General features: G+C 48.5%; 1 protein-coding gene across 1 annotated transcript in view; it reads left to right on the forward strand.

The window, feature by feature from the left end:
* The window catches only part of acbd6 (acyl-CoA binding domain containing 6), a 404,357-nt gene that overhangs the window by 46,462 nt on the left and 338,536 nt on the right, over positions 1-19,359 (forward strand). Inside the window, exons 2-3 of the mRNA XM_078407810.1 lie at positions 4,989-5,077; positions 15,078-15,258. Coding sequence (XP_078263936.1) covers positions 15,165-15,258 — 94 coding nt within the window. The 5' untranslated portion in view covers positions 4,989-5,077; positions 15,078-15,164. The remainder of the gene's footprint in view (positions 1-4,988; positions 5,078-15,077; positions 15,259-19,359) is intronic.

Consider the following 19,359-nt stretch of genomic DNA (forward strand, 5'->3'; position numbering starts at 1 on the left):
GACATTCTTGCCATAGAGGGAGTACAGAGAAGGTTCACCAGATTGATTCCTGGGATGGCAGGACTTTCATATGAAGAAAGACTGGATAGACTCGGTTTGTACTCGCTGGAATTTAGAAGATTGAGGGGGGAATCTTATAGAAATTTACAAAATTCTTAAGGGGTTGGACAGGTTAGATGCAAGAAGATTGTTCCCGATGTTGGGGAAGTCCAGAACAAGGGGTCACAGTTTAAGGATAAGGGGGAAGTCTTTTAGGACCGAGATGAGAACGTTTTTTTTCACACAGAGAGTGGTGAATCTGTGGAATTCTCTGCCACAGAAGGTAGTTGAGGCCAGTTCATTGGCTATATTTAAGAGGGAGTTAGATGTGGCCCTTGTGGCTAAAGGGATCAGGGGGTATGGAGAGAAGGCAGGTACGGGATACTGAGTTGGATGATCAGCCATGATCATATTGAATGGTGGTGCAGGCTCGAAGGGCCGAATGGCCTACTCCTGCACCTACTTTCTATGTTTCTATGTTTCTATCTCTAAACCGAACTAGACTTTTAAAAAAAACCTAAACAAAGCTGACATTTAAATACCGATAAGAAGCCAAGCTTTATTCGGTCCATATTTAAAACTTCTCAACACCACCTAGTACAAACTAAGGAGGCAGCCATTCATATCTCTGTCAACACAGCAAGAACAAACAACTTACTTGAAAACAGCAAGGATAAATCGTTACTCCATTAGCAAAGTACATTTACTTAATCTTTATGATGGAAGGGCATATTCTGATTAAATCAGATAATTAACATGGTGCAGCAGCAATGAGATTGCTCAGGAATGTCAGCGCTTGGTACAGGATATGAGGTTCAAACGGCACGGTGGTGCAGTGGGTAGAGCCGCTTCCACACACTGCACCGGAGACCCAGGTTCGATCCTGACCTCTGCCGCTGTCTGCATGTGGAGTTTGCACGTTCTCCCTGTGACCGCGTGGGTTTCCTCCGGGTGCTCCGGTTTCCTCCCACTTCCCAAAGGTGTGCCGGTTTGTAGGTTAATTGACCCTCTGTAAAATTGGCCCTTGTGTGCAGGGAACGGATGAGAAAGTGGGATAGAAGATAGAACGAGTGTGAAAGGGTGATCGATGGTCGGCATGGACTCAGTGGCCTGAAGGCCCTGGGTTTTTTTTAGATTTAGAGTTGCAGCGCGGAAACAGGCCCTTCGGCCTACCGAGTCTGCGCCGCCCAGCGATCCCCGCACACTAACACTATCCTACACCCACTAGGGACAATTTGTACATTTGCCCAGCCAATTAACCCACAAACCTGTACGTCTTTGGAGTGTGGGAGGAAACCGAAGATCTCGGAGAAAACCCACGCAGGTCACGGGGAGAACGTACAAACTCCGTACAGACGGCGCCCGTAGTCAGGATCGAACCTGAGTCTCCGGCGCTGCATTCACTGTAAGGCAGCAACTCTACCGCTGTGCCACCGTGCCGCCCTAAACTAAATTAAACTACACTAAATTGAGAAGACCTGGAAGACAAAATTTAGAAACTAGGAACTGCAGTTGCTGGCTTACACTAAAGGACACAAAGTGCTGGAGTAACTCAGCGGGTCAGGCAGCATCTCTGGGGAGAACATGGATAGGTGACGTTTCACAGAGTTCTGGAGTAACTCAGCGGGTCAGGCAGCATCTCTGGGGAGAACATGGATAGGTGACGTTTCACAGAGTTCTGGAGTAACTCAGCGGGTCAGGCAGCATCTCTGGAGAACATGGATAGGTGACGTTTCGGGACTGAAGAAGGGTCCTGACATGTTAAGCTGTTATCTAAAATTGGAGAATTCAATTTTCAGATTGTTGGGTTGTCAGCAAACCTAGTGGAATTGGCAGTGGCTGAGCAAATGTGATAACATAGGACCAGTGTCATAAGTGATAGGAGAAGAATTAGGCCATTCGGCCCATCATAGATCATGGCTGATTTATCTCTCCCTCCTAACCCCATTCTCCTGACTTCTCCCCATAACCCCTGACACCCGTACTGATCATCTCTGCCTTAAATATACCCACTGACTGCCTAGTACAAGACGATAACTGCAGATGCTGGTACAAGTCGAAGGTATTTATTCACAAATTGCTGGAGTAACTCAGCAGGTCAGGCAGCATCTCAGGAGAGAAGGAATGGGTGACGTTTCGGGTCGAGACCCTTCTTCAGACTGAGTTACTCCAGCATTTTGTGAATATAATCCACTGACTGCCTATGCAGCCTTCTGTGGCAAAGAATTCCACAGATTCACCACCCTCTGACTAAAGAAATGTCTCCTCATCTTCTTCCTAAAAGAATGTCCTTTAATTCTGTGGCTGTGACCTCTGGTCCTAGACGCTCCCACTAGTGGAAACGTCCTCCCCACATCCATGGGTGGTTGGCATGGACTTGGTGGGCCGAAGGTAGAGTTTCAATGCTGATTCTCTAAACTCAAACTAAGGAGTGATTGCTGACTTGGCAAGTTCTGTTCAAACAGACTGGCGGAAGTCCAAGCCATTCCAAACCTAGAGATGAAACAAATATCTCCTGTGTGTGGGTATCTAACCATCTGACACCCATTGCCAAGGATATTGGACACTCCTGTGACGATCATGACTGTGCAGCAACAGATGTTGGTTGTATTTTCCTGGTGCTTACGGCAAACCTAAGGCCAGCGTCACCATTCCACAGGGCCGGGAGGATTAAGTTGAGCCTTGGCATTCTCCTGACAAGGTCTTCAACAGAAGGGGGCGGCACGGTGGCGCAGCGGTAGAGTTGCTGCCTCGTAGCACCAGAGACCAGGGTTCAATCCTGACAATAGACAACAGGTGCAGGAGTAGGCCATTCGGCCCTTCTAGCCAGCACCGCCATTCAATGTGATCATGACAGATCATTCTCAATCAGTACCCCGCTCCTGCCTTCTCCCCATACCCCCTGACTCCACTGTCCTTAAGAGCTCTATCTAACTCTCTTGAATGCATTCAGAGAATTAGCCTCCACTGCCTTCTGAGGCAGAGAATTCCACAGATTCACAACTCTCTGATTGAAAAAGTTTTTCCTCATCTCAGTTCTAAATGGCCTACCCCTTATTCTTAAACTGTGGCCCCTTGTTCTGGACTCCCCCAACATTGGGAACATGTTTCCTGCCTCTAACGTGTCCAACCCCTTAATCTTATACGTTTCGATAAGATCTCCTCTCATCCTTCTAAATGCCAGTGTATACAAGCTTAGTCGCTCCAGACTTTCAACATATGACAGTCCCGCCATTCCGGGAATTAACCTAGTAAACCTACGCTGCACGCCCTCAATAGCAAGAATATCCTTCCTCAAATTTGGAGACTAAAACTGCACACAGTACTCCAGGTGCGGTCTCACTAGGGCCCTGTACAACTGCAGAAGGACCTCTTTGCTCCTAAACTCAACTCCTCTTGTTATAAAGGCCAACATTCCATTGGCTTTCTTCACTGCCTGCTGTACCTGCATGCTTCCTTTCAGTGACTGATGCACCAGGACACCCAGATCTCGTTGTACGTCCCCTTTTCCTAACTTGACACCATTCAGATAATACTCTGCCTTCCTATTCTTACCACCATACGGGTGCTGCCTGTATGGAGTCTGCACGTTCTCCCTGTGACCATGTGGGTTTTCTCCGGGTGCTCCGGTTTCCTCCCACACTCCAAAGACGTGCAGGTTTGTAGGTTAATTGGCTTTGGTTAAAAATAAACTAGTAAATTATTCCTAGTGTGTAGGATAGTGCTAGTGTATGGGGTGATTGCTGGTCGGCATGGAGTCGGTGGGCCGAAGGGCCTGTTTCTGTGCTAAAGTAAACTAAAGTAAAGACGTTGATGGTGATTGGGACTCAATAACTCTTGAGGTTTATAGATGCAGCATGGAAACAGGTTCACATCAACCATCCTCTTCCACTAGTTCTATGTTATCCCATATTCTCATCCAGTCCGTACACACGAGGGGCAATATTACACAGTCCAACTTACCTACTAACCGGCACATTGGTGATGTAGAAGGAAACCAGAAGAAACCCACGCAGTCACAGGACGAATGTACAAACTCCACACAGACAGCACCGGAGGTCAGTCTCTGGCATGGTGAAGGCAGTGGCTCTACCAGCTGTGTGTGCCACTGTGCCAATAAACAATAGACGATAGGTACAGGAGGAGGCCATTCGGCCCACACCGCCATTCAATGTGATCATGGCTGATCGTTCAGTCATGCCGCCCTTTGTTTCCACTTCAGTACAACGAAGAGAGCCAGTAGGTAGATGTTTATCTGCAGACTACTTGTTCAAAGGGAATGCAAATACAAACCTTTTCAGTTGGCACATATTGTATGCGATTTGAACATTTCTGCTGTGGAGTTACATATCCAGGAAACGTCAGGCCAACTCATCCGTGCCGACACACATGCCCCATCCAAGCTAAGCCAATTTGCTCGCCTTTGCCCCATATCCCTCTAAACCTTCCTTATCCATGTACACGTTCAAGTGTCTTGTGAATGTCGTTATAGTGTCTGCTCAACCACCTCCTCCGGCAGCTCGTTCCATGTACCCACCACCCTCTGAGTGGAATAAGCTGTACCTCGGGTTCATGTTAAATCTTGCCCCTCTCACCTTAAACCCCTGTCTTTTACCCAGACTCCCCTACTCTGGGTAAAAGACTCTGTGATTCGTCTTAACTCTTCCTCTTATGATTTAGTATCACCTGCACTGTAAGGAAGCTGGATCACTGCAGGAGGAGTTTTAGGCCGTTAGACAATAGACAATAGGTGCAGGAGGAGGCCATTCAGCCCTTCGAGCCTGTACGCACCGCCATTCAATGTGATCATGGCTGATCATTCTCAATCAGTACCCCGTTCCTGCCTTCTCCCCATACCCCCTGACTCCGCTATCCTTAAGATTGGATGTGTCTGATGATTGAAACCCATAATGATTGTTAACAAATTATCCTTTTTAATTATTTTTCAGGTTCTGAGAGTGGATCCTATTCTATCACATGGAACAAATGTCTGTCCTGTCAGCTGTGAAGGCCCAGAAACGAAACTAGATCTGAGCAGGTATGGTTTACTTGATTCTATTGTGTGCTGTAATATAACAAGTGATGAATAATAACAAGGAACTGTGCATGCTGTGCATGATACTAAAGATAGTCACAGAGAGCTGGAGTAACTCAGCGGGTCAGGCAGCATCTCTGGAGAACATGGATAGGTGACGTTTCACAGAGTGCTGGAGTAACTCAGCGGGTCAGGCAGCATTTCTGGAGAACATGGATAGGTGACGTTTCAAACGTTGGTGCAAAAATCGTCCCCAATTAAAGCTGGCGCAGCCTTAACTTTTGAGTTGCTGCCTCAAAAGTGCAAGAGACCCGGGTTCAATCCTGACTACGGGTGCTGTCTGCACGGAGCTTGTACGTTCTCCCTGTGACGTGTTGATTTTCTCCGGGAGCTACGATTTCCTCCCACACTCAAATACATGCAGGTTTATAGGTTAATAATGTGTAGCAAGGAACTGCAGATGCTGGTTTATACCGAAGGTAGGCACAAAGTGCAGGAATAACTCAGCGGGTCAGGCAGCATCTCTGGAGAAAAAGGATGAGTGATGTTTTGGGTAGAGACAGGGTCTGGAGAAGGGTCCCGACTCGAAACGTCACCCATCCTTTTTTCCCCCCAAGAGACGCTGCCTGACCTGCTGAGTTACTCCAGCACTTTGTGTCTATCCTCAGGTTTGTAGGTTACTGGGTTATTGTAAGTTGTCCACATTGTGTAGGATAGTGCTAGTGTACGGGGTGATTGCTGGTCTGTGTGGACTCAGTGGGCCGAGGGGCTGTTGCTTTGCAGTACCTCTGCAGTGTAAAGTAGGAATGGGGGGTAATGCAAAGATCTTTAGAGGTGTTGAGGTAAGGATGGTGCAGTGTGGCAGCACACTTGTGTCACAGTTGTGTACATCTATGGACGACACAAGATGCTGGAGTAACTCAGCGGGCCAGGCAGCATCGCTGGAGAGAAGGAATGGGTGACGTTTCAGATCGAGACCCTTCTTCAGACTGATGTCAGGAGAGGGGGCGGGACAAGGATAGAATGTAGTCGGAGACAGTAAGACTGGTGGGAGAACTGGGAAGGGGAAGGGGATGGAGACAGAGGGAAAGCAAGGGCAGGTACGGTAGCGCAGCGGTAGAGTTGCTGCTTTACAGCGAATGCAGCGCCGGAGACTCAGGTTCGATCCTGACTACGGGTGCTGCACTGTAAGGAGTTTGTACGTTCTCCCCGTGACCTGCGTGGGTTTTCTCCGAGATCTTCGGTTTCCTCCCACACTCCAAAGACGTACAGGTATGTAGGTTAATTGGCTGGGTAAATGTAAAAATTGTCCCCAGTGGGAGTAGGATAGTGTTAATGTACGGGGATCGCTGGGCGGCACGGACTTGGTGGGCCGAAAAAGCCTGTTTCCGGCTGTATATATATGATATGATATGATATGATAAGGGCTATTTGAAGTTAGAGAAGTCAATGTTCATACCCCTGGGGTGTAAACCCAAGCGAAATATGAGGTGCCGTTCCTTCAATTTGCGCTGGGCCTCACTCTGACAATGGAGGAGGCCCTTGTCAGACTGGGAGTGGGAGGGGGAATTAAAGTGCTGAGCCACCGGGAAATCAGGTTGGTTAAGACGGACTGAGCGGAGGTGTTCAGCGAAACGATCGCCGAGCCTGCGCTTGGTCTCGCCGATGTAGAGAAGTTGACACCTGGAACAGCGGATGCAGTAGGTGAGGTTGGAGGAGGTGCAGGTGAACCTCTGCCTCACCTGGAAAGACTGTTTGGGTCCTTGGATGGAGTCGAGGTGGGAGGTAAAGGGACAGGTGTTGCATCTCCTGCGGTTGCAGGGGAAAGTACCTGGGGAGGGGGTGGTTTGGGTGGGAAGGGACGAGTGGACCAGGGAGTTACGGAGGGAACGGTCTCTGTGGAACGCAGAAAGGGGAGGGGATGGGAAGATGTGGCCAGTAGTGGGATCCTGTTGGAGGTGACAGAAATATTGCATACATCTTGTTCTGTGGCCTCATTTGTCCAGAGAATCACACAGCACAGAAGTGGGCTCAGCCTAACTGGACCATGCCAACCAAGATCACCCATCTTAGCTGGTCCTATTTGACCCTAACCTGCCCATATCCCTCTGAACCTTTCATATCCACATATCTGTCTAAGTAGCTTTTAAATGCTGCACCTGCCTCAACTACCTCACTGGCAGTTTTGTTAGGTTAGTTTCGAGAGGCAGTGGGGAAACTTCGGCCCTCCGAGTCCGCACGGACCAGCGATCTCCGCGTATTAACATTACCCTACACCCGCTAGGGCCAATTTGTACATTCACACCACGCCAACTAACCTGCAAACCTGCACGTCTTTGGTGTGTGAAAGGAGAGCGGAGCACCCGGAGAAAGCCCACGCAGGTCATGGGGAGAACGTACAAACTCCGTACAGACAGCAGCCGTCACCTGTAGTCAGGATCTCTGGTGCTGTAAGGCCACAACTCTACCACTGCACCACCCTGCCACTCTGCTCAACCTAACTCATCCATGCCAACCAAGATGGCCCACCTAAAGCTGGTCCTATTTGCCCGGAACCAGCCCAAATCCCTCCAAACCATTTCTGTCCTTTAAATTAAATGCTGTTCGAATACCTGTCTTTTACCTGCTGTTATAGCACCTGCCTCAACTACCTCTATGGCAGTTAATTCCATACAGTGGCCCAGTCGAAACAGGGGTCCCGAACTGAACCATGTTCACCAGAGATGCTGCCTGACCCGCTGAGTTACTTCAGCACTCTGTGAAACGTCACCTATCCATGTTCTCCTGAGATGCTGCCTGACCCGCTGAGTTACTCTAGCACTCTGTGAAACGTCACCCATCCACGTTCTCCAGAGATGCTGCCTGACCCGCTGAGTTACTCTAGCACTCTGTGAAACGTCACCGATCCATGTTCTCCACAGATGCTGCCTGACCCGCTGAGTTACTCCGGCACTTTGATGTCTTTTTGTTCCTGTGCTGTCTGAGTCTTGACTCTGACAGTTACTTACAAAAGAGATAACTTCATTTGCTTGCTCAAGTGAAGCTGCAAAAGAAACATGAAGAGTCAACACTTAAAGGATTCTAGTGGAGCAGCCTTAGCAAGTAATCACATCTAAACACTTTGAGAGGCATTTATTCATGCAAAGATTTTGGCAATGACTTATCCCTGTGTGCCAAGTTTTTCCTGAACTAGGCTTTCTCTTCGGTATTTTCAGCCTGTGTTTCAAGTCCGCTGCATCCGACTGTAGACTAGAGAAACTGGAAAAAAAAACTTTAAAAAAATCTTATGTCCAAGGAGAAAAATTAATAAAATCTGTAACAGAAAATGCTTAATTAACAGTATTTACAAACGGTGTAATGGACCTGATGTGAAAATAGTTATTTGCTTGTAGAAACAAGGAACCTCAGATGCTGGTTAATATACCAAAGGGAACAAGGTGCTGGAGTAACTCAGCGGGTCAGGCAGCATCTCTGGAGAACATTGATAGGTGACGTTTCACAGAGTGCTGGAGTAACTCAGCAGGTCAGGCAGCATCTCTGGAGAACATGGATAGGTGACGTTTCACAGAGTGGTGGAGTAACTCAGCGGGTCAGGCAGCATCTCTGGCAGGCTTAAAAGTGGATAAGTCTCCGGGCCCTGACGAGATGTATCCCAGGATGCTGAGAGAGGCAAGGGAAGAGATTGCTCTGGCACAAATTTTCAGAGCCTCTCTTGCAACAGGGGATGTACCGGAGGACTGGAGGATAGCTAATGTGGTGCCATTATTTAAAAAGGGCAGTAGGGATAAACCTGGGAACTACAGGCCGGTGAGTCTGACATCGGTGGTGGGGAAGCTGCTAGAAAAGATTCTGAGGGACAGAATCAGTCTTCACTTGGAGGATCGAGGGTTAATTAAGGATAGTCAACATGGCTTTGTTAATGGACGGTCGTGTCTGACTAACTTGATTGAATTTTTTGAAGGGGTGACCAAGGAGGTAGATGGGGGTAGTGCAGTGGATGTGGTATACATGGATTTCAGTAAGGCTTTTGACAAGGTCCCACACAGGAGACTAGTCAAGAAGGTAAGAGCCCATGGGATCCAGGGCACCTTGGCAAAATGGATAAAAAACTGGCTTAGTGACAGAAGGCAGAGGGTGATGGTAGAAGGGTGCTTCTGTGACTGGAGGCCGATGTCCAGTGGGGTGCCGCAGGGATCGGTGTTGGGTCCCTTACTGTTTGTAATCTACATTAATGATCTGGATGTTAACGTACAGGGCATGATCAGCAAGTTTGCAGATGACACAAAGGTAGGGGGGGTGGTGAATAGCGAGGAAGGGATCTGCAAGCTGCAGGAAGATATAGATGAGATGGTCAGATGGGCGGAGCAGTGGCAGATGGAATTTAATCCTGAAAAGTGCGAGGTGATGCACTTTGGCAGGAATAACTTGGAGAGGGAATAACTTGGAGAGGGAGTACACCATGAATGGAAGGGCCCTAGGGAAGACAGGGGGTACAGAGGGACCTTGGAGTACAGGTACACAAGTCCTTGAAGGCAGCAGGACAGGTGGACAGGGTGGTCAAAAAGGCATATGGGTTACTGGCCTTCATTAGCCGGGGCATCGAATATAAAAGTAGGGGGGTAATGATGGAATTGTACAGAACACTGGTGAGGCCACAGCTGGAGTATTGTGTACAGTTCTGGTCACCACATTATAGAAAGGGTGTGATAGCTTTGGAGAGGGTGCAGAGGAGATTCACCAGGATGCTGCCAGGGATGAAGGGCCTCGGCTATGAGGAGAGACTGAGCAGACTGGGGTTGTTTTCCCTGGAGCAGAGAAGGCTGAGAGGGGACATGATCGAGGTGTACAAGATCATGAGGGGCATAGATATTGTAGATGGCGGGGAACTTCTTCCACTGGTGGAAGGTTCAACAACGAGGGGACATAGATACAGGGTAAGGGGAGGGAGGTTTCGGGGGGATGTGAGAAATAACTTTTTCACCCAGAGGGTGGTTGGAGTCTGGAACTCACTGCCTGGGGTGGTGGTGGAGGCGGGAACACTCACAACGTTTAAGAGGCATTTGGATGGGCACTTGAAATGCTACAACATTCAGGGCTACGGTCCAAATGCGGGAAAATGGGATTAAAATTAGACTGTGTTTGGTAACGGGCGGCACGGACACGATGGGCCGAAGGGCCTCTTTCTGTGCTGTAGGACTCTATGACTCTATGACTCTATAATCGTACACAGCGATTACTTACGCACTATGGATATCAGGACGAGATAAATGAGCCATTTTTGGTCAAATTATTCGATTTTTAGATTTTTTTAGATTTAGATTTAGAGATACAGTGCAGAAACAGGCCCTTCGGCCCACCGAGTCCGTGCCGCCCAGCGATCCCCGCACATTAACACTATCCTACACCCACTAGGGACAATTTTTTTTTACAAGTTGCCCAGCCAATACCTGTACGTCTTTGGAGCGTACATTATTCTAGTGGTTTTACAGTCGAGCTGGGATGGAGGCGATACAAGTTTTGGGGCAGTCATGTTTTATGCAATTTAAGGAAGTCAATGTGCCATTGAAATAGGGCTAGGCACAGCTGGTAGACCTGCTACCTTACATCACCAGAGACCCGGGTTCAATCCTGACCATGTGTAGTTTATACGTTCTCCCTCTGACCACAAGGGTTTCCTCTGGGTGCTCTGGTTTCCTCCCACGACCCAAAGATGCACAGTTCTGTAGGCTGATTGGCCTCTGTATAACTGTCCCTCAGTGTGTGTCGGGAATGGATGAGAAAATGGGGCAACATAGAACTAGTGTGCTTGGGTGTTCAGTGGTCAGCGTGGACTCTGTGTCGAAGGTCCTATATCAATGCTGTATCTCTAAATGGCAAAGCTTAGGCAAGCTTGCTCCACCAATTTGTAAAAGAAAATAACTGCAGATGCTGGTACAAATCGAAGGTATTTATTCACAAAATGCTGGAGTAACTCAGCAGGTCAGGCAGCATCTCAGGAGAGAAGGAATGGGTGACGTTTCGGGTCGAGACCCTTCTTCAGACTGAAGGGTCACGGCTGCCATTTAGTAAGATCACTGCTCATCTGGTCTATGGCCTCAAGATCTTTTTCTTGCCTTTGATTTCTCTCTAGTCAAAAAATCTCCATAATCCTCATCTCAAGATCAGCCATGAATCAAGTCGTCAAGTTTATTTGTCACATACACATAAATGTGCAATGAAATGAAAGATTACCCACAGTCCAACAACAAGAGCAATAAAAATAAGCAATAACACACACAATCAGACAAAAAGAAACATCCATCACAGTGAGTCTCCTCCAGTCCCCTCCTCACTGTGACGGAAGGCCAGAATGTCTTTTCCCTTCCCCTGCCGTCTTCTCCCGCGGTCAGGCTGTTGAAGTTGCCACGTTCCAGGCCGCGCCGGACGGTGAAAGGTCCGCAGCGGGCCGACCCAAGCCCCACGATCCGGGGCGGGCGAAGACGCCGCTGCCGCACGTCGGGGCGGTCGGGGCCCCCAACATTGAAGCCCCCGCCGGGCAGAGAAAATCCCGCGGCCTATTCCAGGCCGCGCCGGACGGTGAAAGGTCCGCGGCGGGCCGAACCAAGCCCCGCGATTCGGGGCGGGCGAAGACGCTGCTGCTGCCGGAGCTCCCGATGTCGGCCCCCACCTAGGGGGCTGCGAGCTTCCGACGTCCACGTGGCCGGAGCCTCCACAGGCGAGTCCCAAGTGGAGGCCGCCAGCTCCAGGTGCAGGGCCGATGGTAGGCCGCAGCGGGAACGGAGACACGGCCCAGAAACAAAAGGTCACGTTTCCGTTCGGAAGAGTCAACTTTACACTTACAGTTCCCGATGAAGAGCAGAGTGGTCTTCATGGGTGGAATAGCCGAATGCTGCTCCTGTCAATTGTGACCTTGTGGCAATGAGAGAGACGACTATTTTCACACCAGGTCCACAGAACTCCCATCGGAGTACTGATTTTGGATGATCGGCCATGATCGTATTGAATGGCGGTGCTGGCTCGAAGGGCTGAATGGCCTACTCCTGCACATATTTTCTATGTCTAACAAGCCAATTAACTTACAAACCTGTACTTCTTTGGAGTGATGTTGTTATTGTTCGTGAGATCTTGATTTAGGCCTTATTGTTTCATTAATGAGTATAAACTTAATGGGTGAAAACTGAACCGAAAGCCATTTTGCTTTAATCTTTCACAAATGAAATATGCGACAATCACAATTTCTGTGGAAGTTCCCATGGAACAATCTGGACTCGTGAGGCAGCCCATTAATTCATCACCAATACAGTAGATAAGATTGGAGAATGGATCCAGTGCAGACCAATTACACGCATTTCGTGTCCATATTTGTTTGCAGAAGGGCTAAACAGTTCGGTTAAAGTCTGATTCAAAAAGCAAATCTTGCCGTTTACCTCATCTGATTTGTAAGTTGTGACACAGCACTGGTGAAGCTGGAATGAAGAAATCACGATATGAAAATAAATATGTTGGCAATCTGACCAAATAATAGACATTGCTGGAAATATTCCTTCTCTCCTTCAGGAAGGAGATGAAGAGGGATTTCTTTAGTCAGAGGGTGGTGAATCTGTGGAATCCATTGCCACAGAAGGCTGTGGAGGCCAAAGTCAATGGATATTTTAAGGCAGAGATAGATGGATTCTTGATTAGTACGGGTGTCAGGGGTTATGGGGAGAAGGCAGGAGAATGGGGCTAGGTGGAAGAGATACATCGGCCATGATTGAATGGTGAAGCAGACTTAAGAATTTAGATTTAGATTTAGAGATAGAGCGCGGAAACAGGCCCTTCGGCCCACCGGGTCCGCGCCGCCCAGCGATCCCCGCACATTAACACTATCCTACACACACGAGGGACAATTTTTACATTTGCCCAGCCAATTAACCTACAACCCTGCACGTCTTTGGAGTGTGGGAGGAAACCGAAGATCTCGGAGAAAACCCACGCAGGTCACGAGGAGAACGTACAAACTCCGTACAGACGGCGCCCGTAGTCAGGATCGAACCTGAGTCTCCGGTGCTGCATTCGCTGTAAGGCAGCAACTCTACCGCTGCTTGATGGGCCGAAAGGCCTAATTCTGCTCCTATCACATCTGACCTTTTGATATTTGGCTAGTTAGGCAGAGTTGGAAAAAAGGAATTAACATTTCACACCAGAACTGACAGAAAAACTTCATCTCGAAATGTTAATTCTGTTTTCTTTTAATCTTCATGGATGACAATAGACAATAGACAATAGGTGCAGGAGTAGGCCATTCAGCCCTTCGAGCCAGCACCGCCATTCAATGCTGCCTGACCTGCTGAGAATTTTCAGCATTCTCTTGTAATATGATGAGGAAATAGTGAATTTTTTTCCTGCGTTGAATTTTAAATCTATTATCCTTTCCCGATCGAAAATGAGTGATAAAAGTTGGTCAGTTACAAGTTTATTTAAAAATTATTTTAAATAACAATCTGATTCTGAGGTAGACACAAAATGCTGGCAGCATCTGTGGAGAACATGGATAGGTGACGTTTCACAGAGTGCTGGAGTAACTCAGCGGGTCAGGCAGCATCTCTGGGGAACATGGATAGGTGACGTTTCACAGAGTGCTGGAGTAACTCAGCGGGTCAGGCAGCATCTCTGGAGAGAAGGAATGGGTGACCTTTTTGAGTCGAGATCCTTCTTCAGGTCAAGGCACCCATTCCTTCTCTCCAGAGATGCTGCCTGTCCCGCTGAGTTAATCCATCACTGTGAAACGTCACCTATTCATGTTCTCCAGAGATGCTGCCTGACCCGCTGAGTTACTCCAGCACTCTCTGAAACGTCACCTATCCATGTTCTCCAGAGATGCTGCCTGACCCGCTGAGTTACTCCAGCACTCTGTGAAACGTCACCTATCCATGTTCTCCAGAGATGCTGCCTGACCCGCTGAGTTACTCCAGCACTCTGTGTCCTTTGCAAACTAGCATCTGCACTTCTTTTTCCTGCAATGAATTATTAGAGTGCTTGTGCATCACTGACAGTGAAAGAACAATATCAATGTAGTTTGGGTGTAGTTTGGAAATATACACATGCAGTCAATGATGCCCAAGTCTGCCTGGAGATGTTTCTCTGTGTTGATTAGAGTAAAGAAAACCGATCACAAAATTGATCATTCTGGTGTTCACACACTGGGGTGCAGCGGTAGAGTTGCTGCCTGGCAGCACCAGAGACCCGGGTTCAATCCTGACTACGGGTGCTGTCAGTACAGAATCTGTACGTTCTCCCCGTGACCGCGTGGGTTTTCTCCGGGTGCTCCGGTTTCCTCCTGCACCAAAGACCTGCTGGTTTGCAGGTTAATTGGCCTCTGTAAAGCTGTAAATTGTCCGGAGTCATGAATATCAACGTCTCAGATTTTATTTCGAGATACAGCGCGGAAACAGGCCCTTCGGCCCACCGGGTCCGCGCCGCCCAGCGATCCCCGCACACTAACACTATCCTACACCCACAAGGGACAATTTTTACATTTGCCCAGTCAATTAACCTACAAACCTGCACGTCTTTGGAGTGTGGGAGGAAACCGAAGATCTCGGAGAAAACCCACTCAGGTCACGGGGAGAACGAACAAACTCCGTACAGACGGCGCCCGTAGTCAGGATCGAACCTGAGCCTCCGGCGCTGCATTCGCTGTAAGGCATCAACTCTACCGCTGCGCCACCGTGCCGCCCGTCTTGGGCTTAGTTGTTGGATGGATGGCAGTCAGGGTTTCTCAATTGGTTTCTCTCTCTGCCAGGAGATCTGGCTTGGTGCCTGAGGTGACATTCCCATTGACAGGTCATGCCAGTAAAGGACCTGTAAGTTACAGGGAATGGGGTAATGGGGTGGGGGTGGGGTGGGGGTGGGGGGGAGTGGGGTGGGGATGGGGGGAGTGTCTTTTCCAGCGAAGGGGAAAGAGTAAACCCTGGTTGATGTCGGCTACTATGTTAAGGCTGTTTCATTTGTTTGTCCACAGTTTGCAGCCATCTTTCGGGGAAGGGAGGTGATATCGTCTCAGAGATGACCAATGGGCCGTGCACATTGAAGCCATTTGTGTAGAACTATGGGCTGTGCTTCGGCCAAGCATGTGTCTACTGTTCAAAATGAGGAGGAAGCGCAGAAGGGAAAGAACTACCAAAATGGCGACGTCATTGGAGGTACGTACAGAGGATGACTACGTTCAATGTTCTCTTGATTATCGCGTGTGTCAGAGGTGATGGGGAGAAGGCGGGAGAATGGGGTTGGGAGGGAGAGATAGATCAGCCATGATTGAATGGCGGAGTAGACTTGATGGGCCGAATGGCCTGGTCCTGCTCCTATCACTCATGACCTTGCGGGACTGTTTGTGCATTCGTTACCTGAAATTGGAGAATTCACTCTTCATGGTGTAAGAAAATAACTGCAGATGCTGGAACAAATCGAAGGTATTTATTTCACATAATGCTGGAGTAACTCAGCAGGTCAGGCAGCATCTCAGGAGAGAAGGAATGGGCGACGTTTCGGGTCGAGACCCTTCTTCAGACTGATGTTGGGTTCGTCTTCATGGTGTTGGGTTGTGAGCTTCCCAGTTGGAATGTGAGGTGCTATTCCTCCAGTTTGCGTGTGGCATTGGGATCATGTGGCTAAGTGGTCATGTATCCCAACAAACGATGCGGATGTCACAGACCTCTCTCCATTGTTATCTCTCCCCACCCCTGGTCCTATCAGTTATGAACTTATCAAGGTGCACTGAAACGTTACCTATCCATGTTCTCCAGCAACCCTATCCCCGTACATAAGCACCACCCCCTGGATAGTACAGAACAGCCCACTGAGTCCATGTGCGAGAGGCACTATTTTGGGGCCATGTTACAGTCCCAGCTACAGCTGGCCATAGAGGCCCGTTGCAGCCTTCAATAGACAATAGGTGCAGGAGGAGGCCATTCAGCCCTTCGAGCCAGCACCGCCATTCAATGTGATCATGGCTGATCATTCTCAATCAGTACCCCGTTCCTGCCTTCTCCCCATACCCCCTGACTCCGCTATCCTTAAGAGCTCTATCTAGCTCTCTCTTGAATGCATTCAGAGAATTGGCCTCCACTGCCTTCTGAGGCAGAGAATTCCACAGATTCACAACTCTCTCTTCACCTCCATTCCGGTCGCCCTGTGAACTGTCACCCCTCTCCTCGCCCGGCCCTCGTCACCCCTCGTTCCCCGGGGGGAGGGGACTGCCCGCAGCCGACTTTGAGTGCGCAGAAGATGAAACAAAGAGACACAGAAAAATCTGTGCAGGAGTAGACCATTGGGCCCTTCGAGCCAGCACTGCCATTCAATATGATCACGGCTGATCATCCAGAATCAGTATCCCGTTCCTGCTTTCTCCCCATATCCCTTGATTCCTTTAGCACGAAGAACTAAATCTTTCCCTCTCTTGAAAACATCCAGTGAATTGGACTCCACTGCCTTCTGTGGCAGAGAATTCCACAGATTCACAACTCTCTGGGTGAAGAAGTTTTTCCTCATCTCAGTCCTAAATGGCCTACCCCCTGGTTCTGGACTCCCCCGGTTCTTCTTAGCGTGCCTTTCGTACAGCGACTGCCGCCATCTCCCTCCGCTATTCTGTCCAGAGGGACATCTATCAGCGCGGCGGTGCAGCGGTAGAGTTGCTGCCTCACAGCGCCAGAGACACGGGTTCAATCCTGACTACGGGTGCTGTCTGTACAGAGTTTATACGTTCTCCCTGTGACCTGCCTGGATTTTCTCCTAGATCTTCGGTTACCTCCCACACGCCAAAGACGTATAGGTGTGTAGGTTAATTGGCTTGGTATCAGTGTAAAACTGTCCCTAGTGTGTGTAGGAAAGTGTTAATGTGCAGGGATCGTTGGTCGGTGCGGGCTTGGTGGGATGAAGGGCTTTAGAAGGATGAGAGGGGATCTTATAGAGACGTATAAAATTATAAAAGGACTGGACAAGCTAGATGCCAATGTTGGGCGAGTCCAGAACCAGTCTTAGAATAAAGGGGAGGCCATTTAAAACTGAGGTGAGAAGGAACTTTTTCACCCAGAGAGTTGTGAATTTGTGGAATTCTCTGCCACAGAGGGTAGTGGAGGCCAAATCACTGGATAGCTTTAAGAGAGAGTTAGATAGAGCTCTGGGGACCAGTGGAATCAAGGGATATGGGGAGAAGGCAGGCCCAGGTTACTGATTGTGGATGATCAGCCATGATCACAATGAATGGCGGTGCTGGCTCGAAGGGCCGAATGGCCTCCTCCTGCACCTATTTTCTATGTTTCTATGTATCTGTAAGCTAACCTAAATCGCTACAATGACTGTGTGTTAACTATTGAAAGCTTAGAACGGTCAATGTTTGAAGAACTGTTTCCATTCTGCAAAATCGGAATTAAAATAACAATTTAATGCAGAATTGAGGTTCTGCATATTGTTTTATTTTACTGATTATTTACTAGCTCTGTTCACTATTTGCAATGTTTCCCCTGCTTTAATTGTAACTATGAAGCATGTTAGACTTTGCCTCCAAGGTTTTGCAAATCTTTATGTGATCTATTTTAGTAAGACGCGCAGAATATAAAAAGCAAGGTTCTCTGTTGCTTTTCAAGTTTTTAACCAAAAAAAAGCAAATCGGTAATGTTACAGAGAGAGAGAGTCTCAGTGTAATACTTGAGATCAAGGTTGTCTCGTTCTGCTCTCCTTATCTCTTTTCCTGAAAAGATCTTGCAGTTAAAATGTAGAATATTTTAGCCTTCCCTGTTGCTGTCAGTTTTGCAGCACCTTTGATGGGAGGCTGCCTCTGGTTGCTGAAAGTGTAGGATGTTATCGGGTTGCAAGTAACTCTGCAGAATACGCACTGATGTTGCAGACTTCAATGGTGTTTGCATTGAAGCATTTACAAATGGAGTGTGGTTCCCCCCCCCCCCCTCCAAACCTCACATTCCAATAGAGCCATTGTCTTCTAAACCTTTCCTATCCATGCACCTGTCCACATATCTTTTAAATGTTGTCATAGCATCTGCCTCAACGACCTCCTCTGGCAGCTTGCTCCATGCTTCCACACCCATCCAGGAGAAAACGTTGTCTCTTGGGTTCCTGTTAAATCTTGAAGACAGACACAAAGTGCTGGAGCAACTCAGCGGGTCAGGCGGCATCTCTGGAGAATGTGGATAGGTGACGTTTCACAGAGTGCTGGAGGAACTCAGCGGGTCAGGCAGCATCTCTGGAGAACATGGATAGGTGACGTCTCACAGAGTGCTGGAGTAACTCAGCGGGTCAGGCGGCACCTCTGGAGAACGTGGATAGGTGACGTTTCACAGAGTGCTGGAGTAACTCAGCGGGTCAGGCAGCATCTCTGGAGAACATGGATAGGTGACGTTTCACAGAGTGCTGGAGGAACTCAGCGGGTCAGGCATCATCTCTGGAGAACATGGATAGATGACGTTTCACAGTGCTGGTGGAACTCAGCGGGTCAGGCAGCATCTCTGGGGAACATAGATAGGTGACGTTTCACAGAGTGCTGGAGTAACTCAGCGAGTCAGGCAGCATCTCTGGAGAACATGGATAGGTGACGTTTCAGGTTGGAACCGTCCTTCAGATTGGAGAAGTCTGAAGAAGGGTCCCGACTTGAAATGTCACCATCCTTTTTGTCCAGAGATGCTCCCTTGCCTGCTGAGTTACTCCAGCACTTTGTGTCTGTCTTCATTATATACCAGCATCTGCAGTTCTTTTCTAACCTCCTATTAAATCTTTCCCCCCTTATTTTAAACCTTATGTCCCCTTGTTCTTCATTCCTCTATTCTACTATGTTGAAAGACTGGAGCGACTAGGCTTGTATACACTGGAATTTAGAAGGATGAGAGGATATCTTATCGAAACGTATAAGATTATTAAGGGGTTGGACACGTTAAAGGCAGGAAACATGTTCCCAATGTTGGGTGAGTCCAGAACAAGGGGCCACAGTTTAAGAATAAGGGGTAGGCCATTTAGAACTGAGATGCGGAAAAACTTTTTCAGTCAGAGAGTTGTGAAACTGTGGAATTCTCTGCCTCAGAAGGCAGTGGAGGCCAATTCTCTGAATGCATTCAAGAGAGAGCTAGATAGAGCTCTTAAGGATAGCGGAGTCAGGGGGTATGGGGAGAAGGCAGGAACGGGGTACTGATTGAGAATGATCACATTGAATGGCGGTGCTGGCTCAAAGGGCCGAATGGCCTCCTCCTGCACCTATTGTTTATTGTCTATTGTCTAAAGGACTTGTTTGTTTACTTGCC

Source organism: Rhinoraja longicauda, chromosome 11 (genome assembly GCF_053455715.1).
Source record: "Rhinoraja longicauda isolate Sanriku21f chromosome 11, sRhiLon1.1, whole genome shotgun sequence".
Taxonomy (NCBI): Eukaryota; Metazoa; Chordata; class Chondrichthyes; order Rajiformes; family Arhynchobatidae; genus Rhinoraja; species Rhinoraja longicauda.